Source organism: Camponotus floridanus, unplaced genomic scaffold (assembly GCF_003227725.1).
Source record: "Camponotus floridanus strain SB8 unplaced genomic scaffold, Cflo_v7.5 scaffold20, whole genome shotgun sequence".
Classification (NCBI taxonomy): Eukaryota; Metazoa; Arthropoda; class Insecta; order Hymenoptera; family Formicidae; genus Camponotus; species Camponotus floridanus.
This window is the reverse complement of record NW_020229326.1, coordinates 1,818,782-1,836,908: the sequence shown is the minus strand read 5'-3', so window position 1 is coordinate 1,836,908 and position 18,127 is coordinate 1,818,782. Positions and strand designations below refer to the sequence as shown.

The 18,127-nt window shown below is 40.9% G+C and overlaps 1 protein-coding gene across 2 annotated transcripts in view; it reads right to left on the bottom strand.

Annotated features, from left to right (window-relative positions):
- The window catches only part of LOC105249927 (transcription factor Sox-2), an 86,461-nt gene that overhangs the window by 15,665 nt on the left and 52,669 nt on the right, over nucleotides 1-18,127 (bottom strand). For both annotated transcript variants that reach the window (XM_011255724.3, XM_011255725.3), the window contains exon 2: nucleotides 17,169-17,234. In XM_011255724.3, the coding sequence (XP_011254026.1) occupies nucleotides 17,169-17,234 (66 nt within the window). The remainder of the gene's footprint in view (nucleotides 1-17,168; nucleotides 17,235-18,127) is intronic.

Below are 18,127 nucleotides of genomic sequence, written 5' to 3'. Positions count from 1 at the left end.
GTCTGCCAAACATGTGAGACACATGTGGTTTTTACAAGAAGGACGACTTAATATTTTTTTAAAATCTCATCGCTACTTTCTATCTCAAAATATCTTCTTTTTAATCCGCATCGGAGTCAACTGAGCACGTTTGCTATACCTTGATGACAGATTCACTCCGTCTTTGCGTCGTCTCGACGTGCGTGACGACGCTCGTATTACAATGGCGAAACGTGTCGGTTACCCAGCTAAATGTTAATAGTGGCACGAGCATCGTTTTCCAGAAAGTCATTGAGTTTCTAAGGACTCAAATTTCCATAGACAACTTTGATACATGTGCGAAACAAAATGGCAACGAAGAAAGCCAAACTTGACCAGGCAAATCTCTTATTTGTGCGACAAAATGGAGGTGATGATCACTTTAGAATTTTCATGGAATTAGAATCTTTGTTGTAAACAAATGTATTATTGGGCTGAAAAATTCATTGTTAAGACGTCGACTTATTTTCAAATGAAATGTTTTTCGCAAGTTAAACTTCGAAATAGCCTTTATGTTGAAAGAATTTTATTTTAATTTTGCAGTCTCAAGATTTTCACGTTATCTTAGCCAAGAATCATTTCATTAAATATAATACAAAGTTGCAATAATTAATGTGCAACTTTACTCTCTGACTTTTTAACATTTCCAAGCTCATTTTTTTCCAAGGATTGAAAACACAAGACGCGCAGAATCGAAAGTAATTAATCCAATATCCCGAAATACACGTATCTATATCTGGCGCATAAAAAGCGCTCGATTACACCGTCGTGCAAAATCGATGTCTCTCTGGCGTGGAAAAAAAAAAGACCCACGTATAATTCTATGGTTCTGGCCAATGTGCGCCACCACAGGAATGCACACCATGGCGAATCCCACGGTGCGTGTATATCATTTTTACAGCTCGATGCTATCGAAGTTACGACCGCGCGAGGATCGAAAACGTCGAACGCGAAGGGTTTGATAACGTACGCCAGTAACTTGTCCTCGTGTCGTTCTTTCGCGAAATTTGTGCGTACGAAATTCATGACGTCGACAGCGTGATGCGTCGCGACGTAAACTTCCGTTTGACAGATTTTCGCCGATTTTTCAAGCCCTCGAGAGCTCTCGATATGCGGCAGGCATCATCATTAGTCATGTCAAAGTGGCCGTATATATTTCTACGAGAGTTTTTATTATTTTTGACATTTCTCTATTTTTAGGAAAATACATTTCCATATTAAATATTACGTGGATATGTTTCTTATATAATGTAAATGATTCTGAATAAAAATTTCGAGGAAACCATGAAGATAGTAAATTACTCTGCGAGAAATAGATTTTTTAAATGTCATATTAATGATGTTAAAAATCTCTCGTCTGCGTTCAATCTTTAATAAAGATTTGCAAATTCTCGCAAATTTAGCATTAAATCCGACTAATTTTCATGCATCGAATTCACTTTGATTTAATTACCAACTTTCTTCCTCGCACAAACAATAAGTTTTAAACAGATTTGCTCTGAAAAGATTAATGTGCTTACAGTCAACGCAACTTTCACGCTTTCTCCGAATTAACACGGATATTAGGTAGGTAACTTTGGGTTCGTTAAAAATAGTTAAAGCACTAGTTGAATTTATGTCGCTTAGACAGAACGTTGCATAGATGTCTTATCGGTAAATATCTCCTCGTCAATAGACGACCGCGTTGCCTGCTTTTCAAACTTGCCGGACGAAGCCGAGAATGGTTCACGTCGACAATTGTCCATCCTAATAAACGTATCGCAAGTCCGATTCGCCGGTGCATAATGCACCGCGCCAAGTTGCATCGATCGGCATCCAATTTATCTCGAGTATGTGTATAAATGCGTACAAGTACATTTTAACATTTATTTTAAAAGTGATGTTAAAGTCGCATTAATAAAAGTAATGAAAAATATATATCATTTTCTATTAACGTTGTTTTCCATGCCCTTTGTAATTTGAAATATTGGTAGAATTTTTCCACAACGGTCTCTATACATGTTGAAAAATTTTACAAAATTTCTGCTAAAATGAGGCCGATTATCGAGTCCTCCCTCTCTAGAATTCGACGAGAGGTAGCACCAACGTTAGCTGGTTGATTTCAATTGTGCAATTCCGTCATCAACGAAGATTCGCGAGCGACGAAATGAAATTGAGCTATCGAGATCTCGAAAAAAAAAAAAAAGAGATGAAACGTATTCCAGCATATTCCGAGAGAAACGAAACTGCTCGCGCGGTGAAACCCGGCGAGCCATGGAAACGCGGGATCGTGGGAGAGAAGTTTGCGCAGCGTAAGCGTACATGCTCGGCCATTGGTCGGCATGGATGACGCGAGAGAGAGAGAGAGAGATCGCAGAGGTGTAGGTGGGATAGAAGTTTATGTTATATGTGTGTGTATGTTCGTTATTCTCTCTCTATCTCTCCTTCCCTCCCTCTCCCCCTTTCCGAGAGCGAGATACGAGAACGAGTTACTGGCTCTCGTTGTTACTGGCGCACGCGATCGGAATCGACGGGGACTCGTTATCGCGGCCGTTCGCGTTTTCCATTCGAAAATTTCGTTTTCCGCTCGAATACGATATCGACACCGGGTATCTGTCGGCCGGGGCAGCGTGCAGCTTTGCGGGGGCTCGTAGAAAGTGCCGAGGGAACCTAACCGTTTTGCTCCCGGGAACCAGGTCGAGCGGTCTCTTTTACGAGACTATTTTTATCTAAACGCATCTACGTCCCTACTACCGGATTCGAAATGAAATCTGCGCGATAACGAAAGCGCTAATACCCGGATTGCCGTCGGATCAAACACTCGCTCGCACGAATTGCGTACGAGGGGCGATACGAACAAAAGCCTCGACGCTGAAATCGATTAGCCCTGCCTCTTGGCAAAAATAAATTTTTCACTGCGAAAAAAAAACATGTTATACAAAATATATAAAATAAACGTAGAGTGAAAGAAATGAAAATAAATAACAAAAAGAGATTATACCGCGATACTTGGAAAATTGAAGAATTGAATTAGGCTTGAGTATAATTCGCCAAAAATATTCAATTAAGAGAAACAGCGACGGAAAGTTAAGTTTGCACATGTCAAGCAGTAGGTATTATCGTGATGATATAATTGTACTCGAGTACAGCTCCAGACTACGTAAAACAAAAGCATAGAGAAAAAGATGAAATATTTCATTCGATACCCACTACCCGTCTTTAAAAAGATCTGTTCACTCAAAATATTTCCTTCTCTCATCAATCCTATCCTGTTTTTTAAACTTCTGACAGTCAATAAAAAGGTCGTCGGACAAAACGTCCATTTAAACTACAAGAATCGACCTCTCTCTAGTCCGTTAAATCAACAGATCTAACAATCTTCCTGCAGACCGTTATTCGGCAACATAATGAGTCTACAATTATAAATTGTGGACTTGAAAAAAGAAATTGTTTTTTTGAATCACCTCAATTTTAACAAATTTTTGCCGGAAAGTTGTATTAAATCTATTTGCACATAAAATAAGTGCACAATTACATACCTTTTTTTAAATAGGATATTATATTTTAGAGAAGAAATTTAATATTGACATAATAGTACTAGACAGAATAACAAGATACTTTCATTTATGAATATTCCCAAAGAGGGTTTAGTCTTTTCTAAATTCTACAATATTTTTACTTTTCAAAATAAATTCTACAATAGTTTTATTTTTCAAAGAATTATGAGTGACTAATTGACGCATCAACTTAAGGTCACGAGAGAAACAAAGCTTGGAATTTTTAAAAACAAAAGAAAAAAGTAAAATTTGTAATTCTTAGAATGAAGATTTTAACAAGAGCCAGAAAAAATAAATATTCAAAACATTATAATACATAACATTATAATGTCATATAACATTATAATGTCCGAATTCCTACAAGATAAAAATGCAAGAAAAGATTAAATCTGTAGGATTAGTATTAATGAAGAAGTAAATCAGTAGGCATAATTTGCAAGACATTTTCTATGTCACGTACCAACTAATCCCATGGAACCGGAAATAGTGTGCAAAAAGGGCGGAAGACGCCAAAGGACAGAAAAGCGCCGGAAAAGAAAACAGATGATCCTAAAAAAGGAAGAAGGGTGGTGGCGGCAAAACAAGCTGAAGTTGAGCAATTTTACCTGACTCAGTAAAATTTGCTCTCCCGCCGGCTTGAAATTCCGTCATAAACCAAACATCAGCCATTGGGGTGGACACTTTTATGGCCAGCAACTTCGTCTAGCTGACCTCGCCTATTCTCACAATACAGCTCCCGTGGAGAAAATTTTATAGTTTAGATATTAGTACAAAAAAGAACAGAAAAAAGCAAATATGCGTAAGGTCAGGTTTTTGTAGAATTGGTCGCGCGCGCCGAGAACTAAAAACATTATCATTAGTTCAAAGATGCAGTATCGTTATTTTTCTTTTTGCTAAAAATTCATATTCTGTAATTTCTTTCATCGTATTATTTAATTTCGAGAAGAAAAATCCGTTCCGCATGTTTTCACTGTTTTCAAACAAGTATACAGTAGTGCTTTTCAATAATTTAGTTGAATAAAAGGTACTTTTCAACAAGTTTTCAACAAGTTTTCAACAAGTATAATAAAGATTTTTTTTCATCTAAAAAACTAAAAATTCTTTACAAAAACTGGAGTTAATATAACATTCTAATAACATGAATGACCTATTAGCACTTTAAATATCTTCGTATTGCGAATACCAATTTGTAATACATCTTAATTATGTTTAGATATCTAAATAAAACAATTTGGGAAAGCTATTGTAAAATAGTTTGAACTGCACTTTGATATTATTTATTTAAAAGCTCTCTATAATTATGAAATAATATAAAAATATTATATATGGATTTATATTCAAATATGTAGAAATATGTATAGATGAAACAGTTAGTTAATGACTAACAGTTGAGTTATAATGATAAAATTAATTTTATTTAAACTAATATAAAAGATTTGTAAAATTCATTTAAAAATTTGCAAAAATTTTCTCTGCAAGTCTCAGTCATTTTGCTTGTAGTTTAAAAAGTGTATAAATAATAAAATAAAAGCAGTAACAAACGTCTGTATCAGATATTACTTTTCATGCTATTTTATTTTATTTCGGCTGTTGTTATTTCATGTTATTTTGAAAGATTATTAAACAATAAATTACGAAAATAATAATTAAATAAAAAATTAATTAATTTTAAATTTATGTATATATATAGATGTGTGTGTGTGTGTGTGTGTGTGTGTGTGTGTGTGTGTGTGTGTGTGTGTTTGAATACATTGTAAAGTTGTATTGCTTGTTGAGATGGTTCTCCAGTCATAATTTTTTAGTGTTTGTCAATTCTTGGAAAAGAACATGAATAGCCAAACAGCTTTACGTGTGTTATTTTTCCCAGTGTGTTTTCTTAGTTTCAGACAGAGAGCTTTAATTTTTGACAAGCATTAAGACAGCGACGGAGGACTGATAGGTACCGCCGACAGCCGAAACGAGCGTACGCAACCAGGATCAGTCAGAGGGATTCGAGCGGCTGCAGATCCCCCCCGTAGCGAAGAACGGCAGACTTCAAAGGTCTTGGAGACTTCATCATCGATACCGAGTCCTGATCACTGCCAACAGATTAGACGTCATGCCTCTCCATCCTTCTAAAGTCCATCCCTCCTTTTACCCTCCCCTCTTTATCCTCCTCCACAATTTCTTCGATCTCCAGCGCAAGGATATAAGCTCATCGATCCGCATTCTCATCCTTTTTAAGATTCTTAGGTAAAGTATCTTGCAAAATTTTCCAGTAAGACACAGAAGATAAGATTCGTATCCTTCAATTTCATTCTTCTTTTTCTACGCTATATTCTTTTAAATCTTTAACAACTGGCTAATTAAAATCTAACTGGCTAATTAAAAAATTTGATTGCACAATCGAAATTGAAGAAAAATGGATATCGAATGCAATATATCCACGAGATATATTTTTCTATTCGCGTCTAAAGTGTTTAATTTAATTTCAGCAACTACTCACGCATAAACGACGGCATACTTTCTAGTTTGACTTCTGGCATGTGCGCATTATGCATATATTTACAGCGTTACAGCATGGAATGCCGGGTTAAAAGTAACAGAAGAAAGACGGAACGTCGCTCTCTCGGTTTAGACGCGGGCCTACTACGGATAAAATTTATTGCACGGCACATTTCGCTAGAGAAGATTTCCGGGAAACACGATTGCCCGGCGAACCGCAGCTCTCGCATACGGAAATAAGTAGAAACCGAGCAAACACGAACGACGCAGAAGAGGAAGAAGAGAAGTTTCATCATACGGGAGTCTTTCGCGGAAGTTGGCGAAAGAAGATGGGGAAAGTTTTCATTTGCGGGCTGCCTCTGAGGTCGGGGCCAATGGCGGCCTTAAATCGTTCGCAATTGAGAGGCGTCGGTTCTTACCTCTCTTCGCGAGGAGTCGGCCGGAAGTCGGCCAGCCGAAGAACAACCTGTTGACACGACGTGGTGTTGTATTCGAGAGAGGACGTGGAATTATTCCAAATTTATCCGAATTATTTTTCAAACATCTCGTGACCGTTAACGAATCTTCGAGTTGACTTCTCGAGCTGTTTGCAGAACATTCGAAAGTCTCTCTGTCTTTAAATTTAATCCAAGTTCGCTTTTTGGAACTTGTGCTATTTGTAATACTGATATCATAATTATGATACGGTTGATGATGCTACGTAATTATGCCAGGATAGATATGCTCTACGACCCTCATTATTATTCTTATATAAGAGTCTCTCGCATTGGGAGGGCCATATTTCTCTCAACACGTTGCGGATGATTAAGATTGATGGCTGACTAAACTCGCCAGGTGTGTGCTAGTTGAGATGTGATTCATCCCAAAAAGTATAACGTAATATTTTAAGGAAAAAAGAACAGACAACAATCGCGCTCGAGACGATGCAGCCAGCATTCTGCAAATAATTATAAAAAGCGAACATCCATAAATAGAAATGAGCATGAAATATGTTTATCCTTATAATTCCTGTTACATTAATCTTTTTATATTTTTTTACCATCGAAAATAATTCAGATTCATTATTGTTGAGACAAAATTATACAAAATCTATCACATTTACTTGTGTTTCACGTGTGTGTGAACATGAAATTCTTCTTGAGAAAAATATACTTTATTTATAATGAATAAAGACGCAATATTTAGTGCTTAATACAACATAATGTCTGATATCTTTGTTATTAAATACATGATAAAATGCATGAATTTATAAAAAATCTCAAACATTTCAATCTGCTTTAGGTCTTTTTTAATAAAAAACAATTCCAACATAAAATTTACATGAACGATGCAAGTAAAATTGGAACTAATTTAGATTTATTTCATGTATTTTAAATAATAAATATCAGGCATTTTTAATATTGTATGCATTTAATAAGTATCGCGTCTCTCCTTTATTTTATTATATTAATGCACATCACTTGAACTTCTTATTCACTTAGTTTTTATATAGTATTTTATCCAAAACTTTCAGACGCAATTATGTCAAATTTTACGCAGATTGACGTCGAGCATGAAATTTTTTGGCCAGGTTTTTTTCAGAAGCGTTATATGTTGTAGCGATCGTTCTTGATCACGTTCGCAGATTAAGGTTGTTAAGGGTTAGAATTTCATCGAAATTTTATTGCCTGTTATGTCGCGCCTAATTAATTTCGAAGTCAATGTTATCGATAGACTTGAAAAGTTGCCAAACAAGTGCCTCTATCTTTAAGATAAACAGAATATAATAGTGTTTTGTCTTATATGTTTTTAATCATTCTTGACGCCAGATGTTCACAACGTTGACTAGATTAAAAACAAAAGCTTTACTTAACAAAATCTTTACTTAATGAGTCTAAAAGATTAGATTGGTCACACATATCGCATGAGACTAATCATGACAAAAATAATAACAAATTGTTAAAACTGCGAACATTCTTTACATCTCGCGATAAATTCTCAGTAAACTATTTTCGAATCATTGTCGGTTCACTTGGCTGACAAATGATAGAGTCTGACGATTGTTTTCTTTGTTGAAACAATGATATAGGGCATTGAGATACAATCTCGATGAGTCATGGGTGTGCATTGACAATTTTCCGGTGCAGCCTTTTCGAATCGTTTTTAAGATTTTTCATTTTTTTTTTTTCATTTTTTTATTTTTTTTGGAGAGGAAGAATCGTAATCAACACACACGTATATCCTAGATCTCAAGCATATTGAATCTGCGGCGTTCATGTGGGAATCGCACGAGAGATGTTCGCGTATTCATAACCGCGATTGGCCGGGTACTCGAGACCAGCGGAACCAGCGATATTTCGATATATGCGCGTGCATGGAATTTTCTTATCTCCCCCGATCGCGCAAAGATATTATCGTTCCTCTGCATTCGCGGGAGTGGAATAAATAAGACGGTTGAATACGTGATTTGACACGGGGCGCGACAAAAGGGTCTGGAAAAATAGTATATTAAAAGAGTGAAATTTTATCGACATTATTTATCGCGATACTTCTCAATACTTTGAACAATCAATCATTGATATTATTCCTGGAATGATTGTTTTAATCCCGTGACTCGCGCACCGAGATACCAAAATGAGTCACGATCGAGTTTTCGTTATTAGCGTCGCGATCGAGCCCGTCGACGAGCCTATTCCCGCGCGCCCGACGCATAATTAATCACTCGATCCGAAAGAGATCGCGATTATAACAACGAGTAGAACAGACACCCCGCGCGTAGAGACTGTCGAAGATGCCGGGGGAATAAAACGGCGCGAAGAGAGAGATAAATATCTCGCAATTAGCGAAGCGTGACTGAGTGACGAGTGACAGTGCGCGAGAGATCGAAGCGATCGATTTTCAAGCGTCATTAAGGCTGGTCCACGCTCTATGAATGGGTGAGAGGGTGCGCGCGGGGAGGAAAATCGGAATCGCGATCTCCGGCGGCGCGTCCAGCCTGGAAACTGATAAATTGCGACTTCCGCCCGCGTTTCGATCGTGTACCACGTAATTTCCTGCAGAGGAGCCGCCCTGATGGACGAGAGGAGAGCGAGGAGACGGAGGGAGAGGGAGACGGCGGAGGACGGAACGATGGGACGGGAGCCAACGGCGATCGGAAATTGGCCCGATGACATTGATTAAAGCGTTTAGCGGGCGGCGACAATGTCGTAATTATTAATTGGTGACGACGCCACACCAAGAGATTCTCGATCGCGATAGATGACGCTGAAATACGTTTTTCCTTAGGAAATTGAAGTCTGTTTAAATGGATTTGCGATATAACGCGAGAGATGAATCTGATTCATAAATGGATACGATGTATGTCATTACAAGATACTTTGACGGCGTCCGCTTTCGATAATTGGCGATTTAAATTCATCACGTGATGAAATATTCGTGCACAAGAATAATAACAATTTAACCTGAGCGCGTCAGATTAGCATGCTATCAATGATTATTGATAATTATCTTTAAGGTATCGCATAGATGATTCACTTGTAATTTTGCAGAACATTCTTATCTTATGATATATATATGATGTGATATTCGATAAGAATCTCTGACGAATATCTCTCGCCCGGTGGTATTATTCGAAGACAATTTAACGTATTATCCGCGTATTATCCGCGTTTTTCATTACACATTGAACGTCTCTACGTAAAAAATCGCGAGTCTAACAACATAATCCCGATCAAATTGCATCCCGAGTCTCATCTTCGCTATTCGTTGTCGTGCAAGTTTCCTCCTCTTGTCCGGCACCGATGATACGCGAGGGATCGATCCGGCGGAATGCCGTTGCAGAAATAATATCGACCGACCGACCAAGAAGAAAAAGAGACGAGAGGGAGAGACGGGACGATGCGCGCACACACGATAGAGAAAGAGGGGCGACGCGGCAGCGAGAGAAAAAAAATTCTCTCGCAGAAGAAAAAAAAGGAGCGAGAGAAAGAGAGAAAGAGAGAAACGAACGAAGAAGAAGCCGTCGAGTCATCGGGCAAACGAGCCGATATTTTCGCACCTCGCTCGACCGGACGGACGCTCAGGTAAGGAGAGGAAGGCGGACGACGGGGGAGGCTGCAATGAATTTCGCGCTACCTGAAGACGAAGTGACGGAGGAACGTGGTGGCGCGCGAGAGAGAAGCGCGATGTGCACAGTGGTAAAAAATAAAAGGACCACGACGACTACCGGAGAGAACTGTTGACGAGAAAGAGGAAAGATAAGGTGGAGGAGGAGGGGAGGATGGGAGAATACGGACGGGGATGGCGAGCGAAGGATAGCGAGAACGAGGAGACGAAGGAGCCACGTCGTTCGTGGCGATGGAAACCGGGCCCGATTTATTGGCGAGTTTAAAAGAACTCGGACCCTCGACATAACTCAGCGTTCGCCTGATGTTGACTGAGTGGCCGAGTCGCTCGCGCGAGGCCGTAGGCGCGGATAGGAGGCGCAGCCGTACCTGGCCTGTCAGCTTCGGTTATCGTCAGGCACCTCGTCTGCCAATCAAAGAGCATTCACCGGTACTAAGTGGCTCGGCTTAATTAAGCGCGAGAACGAGAGACCGCCGTCGCTGTCGGTGGAGACGCGCGAGAGAGCGAGATCGCCGCGAGCCGCCGACCGGACCGTTCCGTTTCATTCCGTTCCATCCTTGGATCGTTGCGTCGTGAAAAATATGTTTCCTCATAGGAATCTGAGAACCGTTTCTCGGAAAATCCAGGATGACACGGTTCGCCTTGAGCCTTTTTTGGACCGACGTCGGTGGAAAAAATTTCCTCGAAAATCTTGTGCGAAGGATCAACTGCGGATTTGGGTCGGCAAATATTTTTAAGACTCGTCGCGCACATGTTAGACATCGGGGAGATTATTTGCAACGATTAACAAGTTTATGTAAATTCTTGTTTACTCAATATTCGCTACGGTGTATGTTTAATTTATGACGCATAGAAAAACGCAAAATATACAGTCAGAGAAATTTGTTTAACATCCTTAACAATCCGAAAATTATAAAGTCATTTAAAATATTGCACGAAATTTTTAACAGAGCGTTAAAAGGGCACGTGCAGAAATCGACGTAAAAAAAGTAAATTTTCACTTCCAAAAGACTAGGCTAGAAATCATCGAGGAGAATAAATCGGTATGATTCGCGTTTCTCGCGTGTACCGAGAGAATAACTGCCGCCTAATCCGGCGTGTCATTCGATCGTGCGGCGCAATAAAGTCGAATGACGAGCCAATAAAATATTTATGGAATCGTATGCAAGCACGGGCGGGTGCGCGGGATCGTGCGCCTGTGTTTCCCTCCTCCCCCCCTAGTGGTTACACGATGTTTACCCCTCGACAATTCTCCCTTCCCCCTTGCACCCCTCCTCGAGGACCGCGCGCTCCGATAAATATACGTTATTGTGACGTAGGAACGTAGCATGGAGACTTGTCGAGATCCCCCAACGCCATCGCCCTCCCTCCTCTCCCTTCTTCCTCGTTCATTTAAAGAACATCGCCTCTCGATCATTCCGGATCATTTTTTGCGCATTGTTTTGCCAAACGAGGCCCCTGGGACCGAACAAACGTGGGTGAAAATCGATTTACACCGCTCATTATCTAATGCGCTGTTTTCAATATTTTATCACGCTCGTTTCAATTCTCACGCTCACTGTCTAAGCTTTAAGTTCTCGACGTAAAGTTTATACAAATCGATAAAAAAGAAAGGTTCCATTACGTCAACCGGTGTTATTCTACACGCTAAGGCGAACGGATTAGATACGTTTCTATGGAAAAAGTTGGTCGACACACGTCGGGAGATGACGCCCCTTTTATTTACGCACACATGATACCGCCCGATCACCTCGGCAATGCCGTCGTTGCACATTCAAGAGCGAATCTTATAATCGAACGGAGCTTTCGATCGACGTATATCGCATGAGCGTCGAAACGATCCCTTGGATCCTCCGACGTGCCATCCGCGATTACGAGTAACCCTCGTACACAACAACGCAGCTGGAGCTTGAAATCCCTCCTTTTTGCACAGCTGCCCTTAGGACTCCTGTGCAGGAACGCGAAACAACCCCAGCGAGACGAATGTGGATCCGCAGTTAGGTCTCTCTCTCTCTCTCTCTCTCTCTTGCTCTCTCTCGACATAATATTATTGTGTTGAACGACGTAATCCTTTCTCGATCACGCTTTGGCGTCATGGACCTAACATGCACCTCTTCGGGAAGCGCATTAAAATCTCATTGCACGTTGAGTACAGGGGTCCTGGTACGACTGCACCCTTTCGTGACGTAAACGGCGAAGACGTCAATAAAGATCAAAATATCGCGCCAATAGCTTCCAAAAAGTAAATATTTTCGATTTTTATCTAATCGCAAAGATTTTAGTTATTTATGTCTCCCTACTTTTGTGTACGATCGTTTCATCAAAGAAAAAAGATCCCGCACCGGCAAGAGAGGTAGGAGAGGTATCACTGATGGAGGGATCGATAAGAAGCCGAGGCGATGTCCAGGTATCCATTAGAGACTTAACGCGTCTATTAAAATGTTAAAAGATACTTCAGCGCAACATCTGAATCTCTTCCTACTTCTCGATAAAGTTATTCCTATTGTACATCTAACTTATTTTTATGATGACAGATCCAATGAAAGATTTTACATCTTCCTCTCTCTCCCAGATTTTGTATATTATGTTGATCGCGGGAAAAGGCAGTTGTCGCGTGTCAAATTAGATAACAAAGTTGATCCTTTCTCAGTCTGACAATGAGCCGATTATTTTCGGTCTCGTTTCCCGATTAATTCTCATGTAGGTTCAGAGAATGTCAAAATTGGTCAGCTTCGCTATAATGTGCGGAGAGAGAGAAACGTAAATTTTTTTTGCAACAATTCTCCATGCGCCGTGGGCTATGTTTAAATGAGCACAAATGACCATAATAAGGTTGCCATCCGAGATTCCGTTCAGAATTCAGAGCGAACATTCGTAAACGCGCGTGCATCTCGAAGACGAACGTTCTCGGAAGGATAAGCTCTAATGTATGCAAATCCCTGGTGCGGTTAAAATGCAAGAAAGTAGCCGAAACACACGGAATTCGCGGAATCGATTCATAACTTGGTGACCATGGACAGGATGCATCGTTAATAGCTGCGGTCCTTTAAAAAGAGTGTCTACGAGATCAGCAACAAAAATGCCTTCTAAAAAAAGGCTAAAAATAAAAATATTATCAGAATATTTGAATAATATTCTGATAAAATTTTTATTTTTAGCCTTTTTTTAGGTTATCATTCATTTCCAAGTTTTATCAGTTCCGCATCATATGGACAACTTTTTCTTTAGAAAAATATTATAAATACAGATTATCAAAAGCTAGAGAGATTATATTTTTAATATTTTTCAAAAAAAAAAAATAAACTACAAAAATCTCGATCAACTTTAAAATCCTCGTATTCTACTGGAATGTGTGCGAAATACAATGCAATATGTATCGTAGACTTAATGTCTAGCGGAAGAAAGTCTCGGCTTTCTTTGTTCAGGAAGGAGAGAGAAAATGAAAAACGGAAAAGAAACAGAGACGGAACTAGGCGGTTGCGTGTTTGTTTTGCTTATCTGAGACAAATTTGCTGTCTTGTAAACGATCCGAGGGTCGGCTTTGACAAACTGGGGTGCTCGTGGGAGATCGGGAGGAGAGCGGGTACGTAACGACACACACATAGGCAGCTTTTAGACGTGTACGAAAGATCTCTCCGTGGCGTCCGGCAGCGTTTCGAAAGGCCAAAAGTCTTTTTTTCTTCGACCATCCCGACGATCTTTCTCTTTCTCTCTTTCTCTCCTTCGCGCGCATCTTTTTTTTTCTTTCTTCGGACCCTCGTAAAACTTGGACGACTTTTCGCGGCGTTGACTTTTTCGTGAACGCCGGGTAAAGCACCGTCGTCTAGCACTTTTCGTCTACAGGAAACTCCGGATGGTTATTTATTTCGATCGCTATGGAACGTCCGAACGTCCTTAACGTGGCGTTCTATTCACGGGAGAATTTACTGCCGATGATCACTTCCGCATAGCGAGACATACACGTGTGCCGTTCTTACGCGAAGGATGATAATAATTTACATTCCGAATATTCGGGCGTGTAGCTGCGATAAAATGACGATAGAGCACGTTTCGAAAATTTGAAAAACGGATTCACGTTTCGTTAATTACAATGTTAAATAATTCGCGATAAAGTAAATATCACATCACGGAAAGATACAGAGTAATTGTCAATAATAATGGATAATTCGCAATAATAATAAATAAACGAGCAACAATTTCGTTGGAAAATCGCATATACATCGGTGACATTGTGCGCGATAGGAGAATGATACGAATTAATTAGCGGACTTTAACGCTCCGATGCTTTCCCTAACAAAGGGAAGACGCAGCTAATGCAAGACGTTAACCAGATTTATGGCGCCGCCCGATGCCATAAATCTACGGGAATGGTCGGTGAACCGTATCGCCAAATCGCGCTCTCCGCCAACAGGAAGAATCCAATCGGGCATTATTCCTCGGTCAAGTAGGACGCGGGGGAACGGCGTAATTAATTATTAATTAGGATTACCGTCTCCGCAGCCCCGAGGGCGATCTCTCGACGACGACGCGTAACGACTTCCTTCGTGCCTTCGCCCCTAAAATAAACGGCCGATCCCGCGCGGAGAGAAGCGCTAAGTAACTTCATGAATTTTCCGGCTGCGCCCCCGGCGACTGCTCGCTCTCCTTCCTTCCCCCTTGTACGGGGGTGTAGCTTCTAATCATCCCCATCTCCTGGCCACACCCTCGCCCTCGATGACCACGACGAAGGCTATCGCTCCGCGAAGAGAAGAACTTCCGTTCCATCTTCCTCCCGATCCTATGACGCAGGTTTTCTCTCCAACCCCTCATTTTTCCCTTCTTCCTTTTTTTTACAGCAAACCGTGTTTCTTCGCTCGTTTTATGGGCCACGATTTTTTCTCCGCTTTCGCCACTAATGCGACACTAAATCGACCTTGGGTCGTCGAGAGTCGTAACGAAAGGCGTTAACGACTGGTCTTAACGAATCCTCGGATGCTCTCTCCGACGACTGTACGACCGAGACCTGCGTGCGGCACGCGAGCATTCTACGATTTGAGAATTTATTCTCTAGGCATTGTCATTATTTCTCCTTTCCTTCAGCGAATCCGCCGGTGTCGTGAACCAATTCGAAGTACATTTAATCGACTCGCTCGACTGGAACACACTTGACGACGGACGGACACGCGAGTCGAGTAAAACTTGTCAAATAGGCTTATACTTATACTTAAATTGATTTTAAGATTCATGTGGCATTAAATCGTTAACGGTTCTCGTAGCAAGATCATTTTTGCATATATTATTAATCAATCAAAGATTAAAGCACAAATAACGTAGGTGCGTATTTTCGCAAAAGTATATATATAAATGAAATGTTTTTTTAAAAATTCCTAACCGCGAGTAAACAGCTTGAATGATTTATCGCGGGAATCAATGATGGCTGACAAGATGCGCGACGCTTGAATTAATTGCCGGAGATTGTGCCGTGTGTGCGTATATATATATATGTATGTATATACGTCACGAAAATACATTCATCTTACGCGGACGCACGTTGCATGGTCGAATCGTGACGAAGAAATCGACGGCGGGAAACGGAGGGTGCGAAAAGGGGAAAGCCGGAAGTAAATCATGCAACCCCCGTGACGACGTCGGTGCGATGACAAACGAGCGCCGTCGACGTCACCGCGCAAGAAGTGGAAGCGACATCTGATAACGACCTTAATCGCATTAAGGCATGTCCCTCCCCTCTCCCTCCTCCCTCCCTCTCCTCTATCGTATAATCCTCCGCCGGTCGTGATCGCGTCCCTAATGTCCCGAGAAAAACCACCACAATTGCAGATAAATCGCTCCCGAGATCAAAAGTACCGAATACGCCAAGAAAAAAGAACGAGTAGATATCGATGTCTCTTTGTTGATGGCTTCTCTGTTTTGCACGAGGATGATTTATCGCGTTCCCCCGTGATAATTTCGTCATTATCCTCCAAATTCCACGAGTGTTATTTCGAACGTCAAACATGACGTCACAAGGTATGCACGTAAATGTTAAATGTCGAATCGAGCTAACTTACTCCATCTTGAGCGCAAATATTGTATAAAGTGCCACCACAACGGCGTTCGTTAATCTCGAGGGTCGTGCTTTGCCAAACGCGTTTCTCAAAGAAAATACATTCGAAATCCGAAAGGGTTAAATGTATATATAACTCTTTTCGCAGCGTCTCGCGCACGTCGCGGTCGAATCGCGGAAGCGCGATTCAGGGCTGAGCCTTGTAGAGTCCGTCATAAATTAACGCGAGAAGGCGAGAGAAAGGGTGGGTGAGACGAGAAAAAAAATAGGAGCAAAAAGGAGACAGAAAAAGCGTGGTTCTTCGCGATCCTGTACAGGTACGGCGACAGCACGCGACGACAATATGCCGCAACGAAACCATCCTGAAACGAGGGAGAGAAAGAGAGAGGAAGGGAGGCCTCTGTCCCGGCGACAATGCGACATTTCATTATTAACCCTCCCGTTGCGCCGCCGTTGTGTGCTCGATCCCAAAGCGAGATTCAAATTAAACACGCAAATATTTGCGTATTTTATTCCCGGGGTTTTGTCGACCGGCCGCGTTTTGTTACTCGCTCGCAAAATTTAATTCGTTTTGTTATAAATACATCAACGGCAAATTACCTTGCGGGGAGGACGCGGGGGAGAGGAGGACGAGAGAAAGAGAGGCAGGAGGGAAAAAATGCACGCGCGAGAAAAACCTCGCGCGGCGAAATAACAGCGTGATAGATTTTTCCGCAAAAATTGAGTGGACGCTGACGAATTATACAAAATTTTCGACGGAAAATACGCCCGCTGTTTAATCATCGCACCGGTTAAAATAGTTAAAAAATCTCTACGGAGGGATCGTTTGCGTTCAATGTTACCTCTATTTCAGGAGAGGAGAAAAAAACCGCATATTTTCGATAGTCACGCGCGATATCGAGAATGGATACACAAAAATATGTATACATCCACAAAAGTAGAATAATCATCTTATTGATTCGATATGATCGACAATTACTCACCATGCCCGTACGGATTCCGAGTAGCAGCCGGTTTCTGGGTTCAACATTTTGCGATCGCTCTCTGACCTGGAAGACAACGGAAAACACAAAAATGCATTATTAAAATTGCACACGCATATTAATCAAATATACGATATAACGTATTACTAAAACATATAATTGGCTTCGTTGATTTTAATCAACAATTTCGAAAAGAAAAACGCGCAATAGTGCTTCCGCACAAATATTACCTCGCGAAGAAACGGTTAACGACGACGAGTGTCGACAGTCGGCGGGACGTACCTATTTTCGCCCATCGCGCCCGTCGCCAACCTGTTAACGGTGACGTCAGTAAAGATAGACGAGCGACAACCGGCCATTATCGTCTCAACGTAGTCGACACGCGGGATGAATAATATACGTGCGTAACGAACGCGTAGGGCGGCGTCGATGGTGACAAGGTGTACACCCGTGTTGTACGACCGAGCGCGAATGTGTGTGTGTACACGCACGTTTATTTGCAATACGCCTTTCTCGTAATAACGAAACTCTCCGTCTCTCTTTCTCTCTCTTTTTCCTGTATATTATATATATCGTCGTGACTCCGCGACATCAATATTATTCGTTGGGATTTATTGGACGCCCTTTTCGACGAGGACGCTTTCGTACGTCGGCTTTATCGAATTATCAGACGATGACAAAAAGCAGAGAAAACATCGAATTTTTCACGCGTGAAACGTAATTATTATCGCGGGAAGCTAATATGTAGATAAAAAATATCAAGATAAAAAATAATAGATAATACAAGATAGTAACATATATGTAAAATGATAATAATGACGTTTAATAGAGACGAAAGATGAATTCGTGCATTGAAAGAAAACCAGAGTTGACCTGAGAATTTATCACATAATTATATCAGATGGACCAGAGATACTTATCAATCTAATCGCGTTAAGAATGATAAATAACACAAAGGA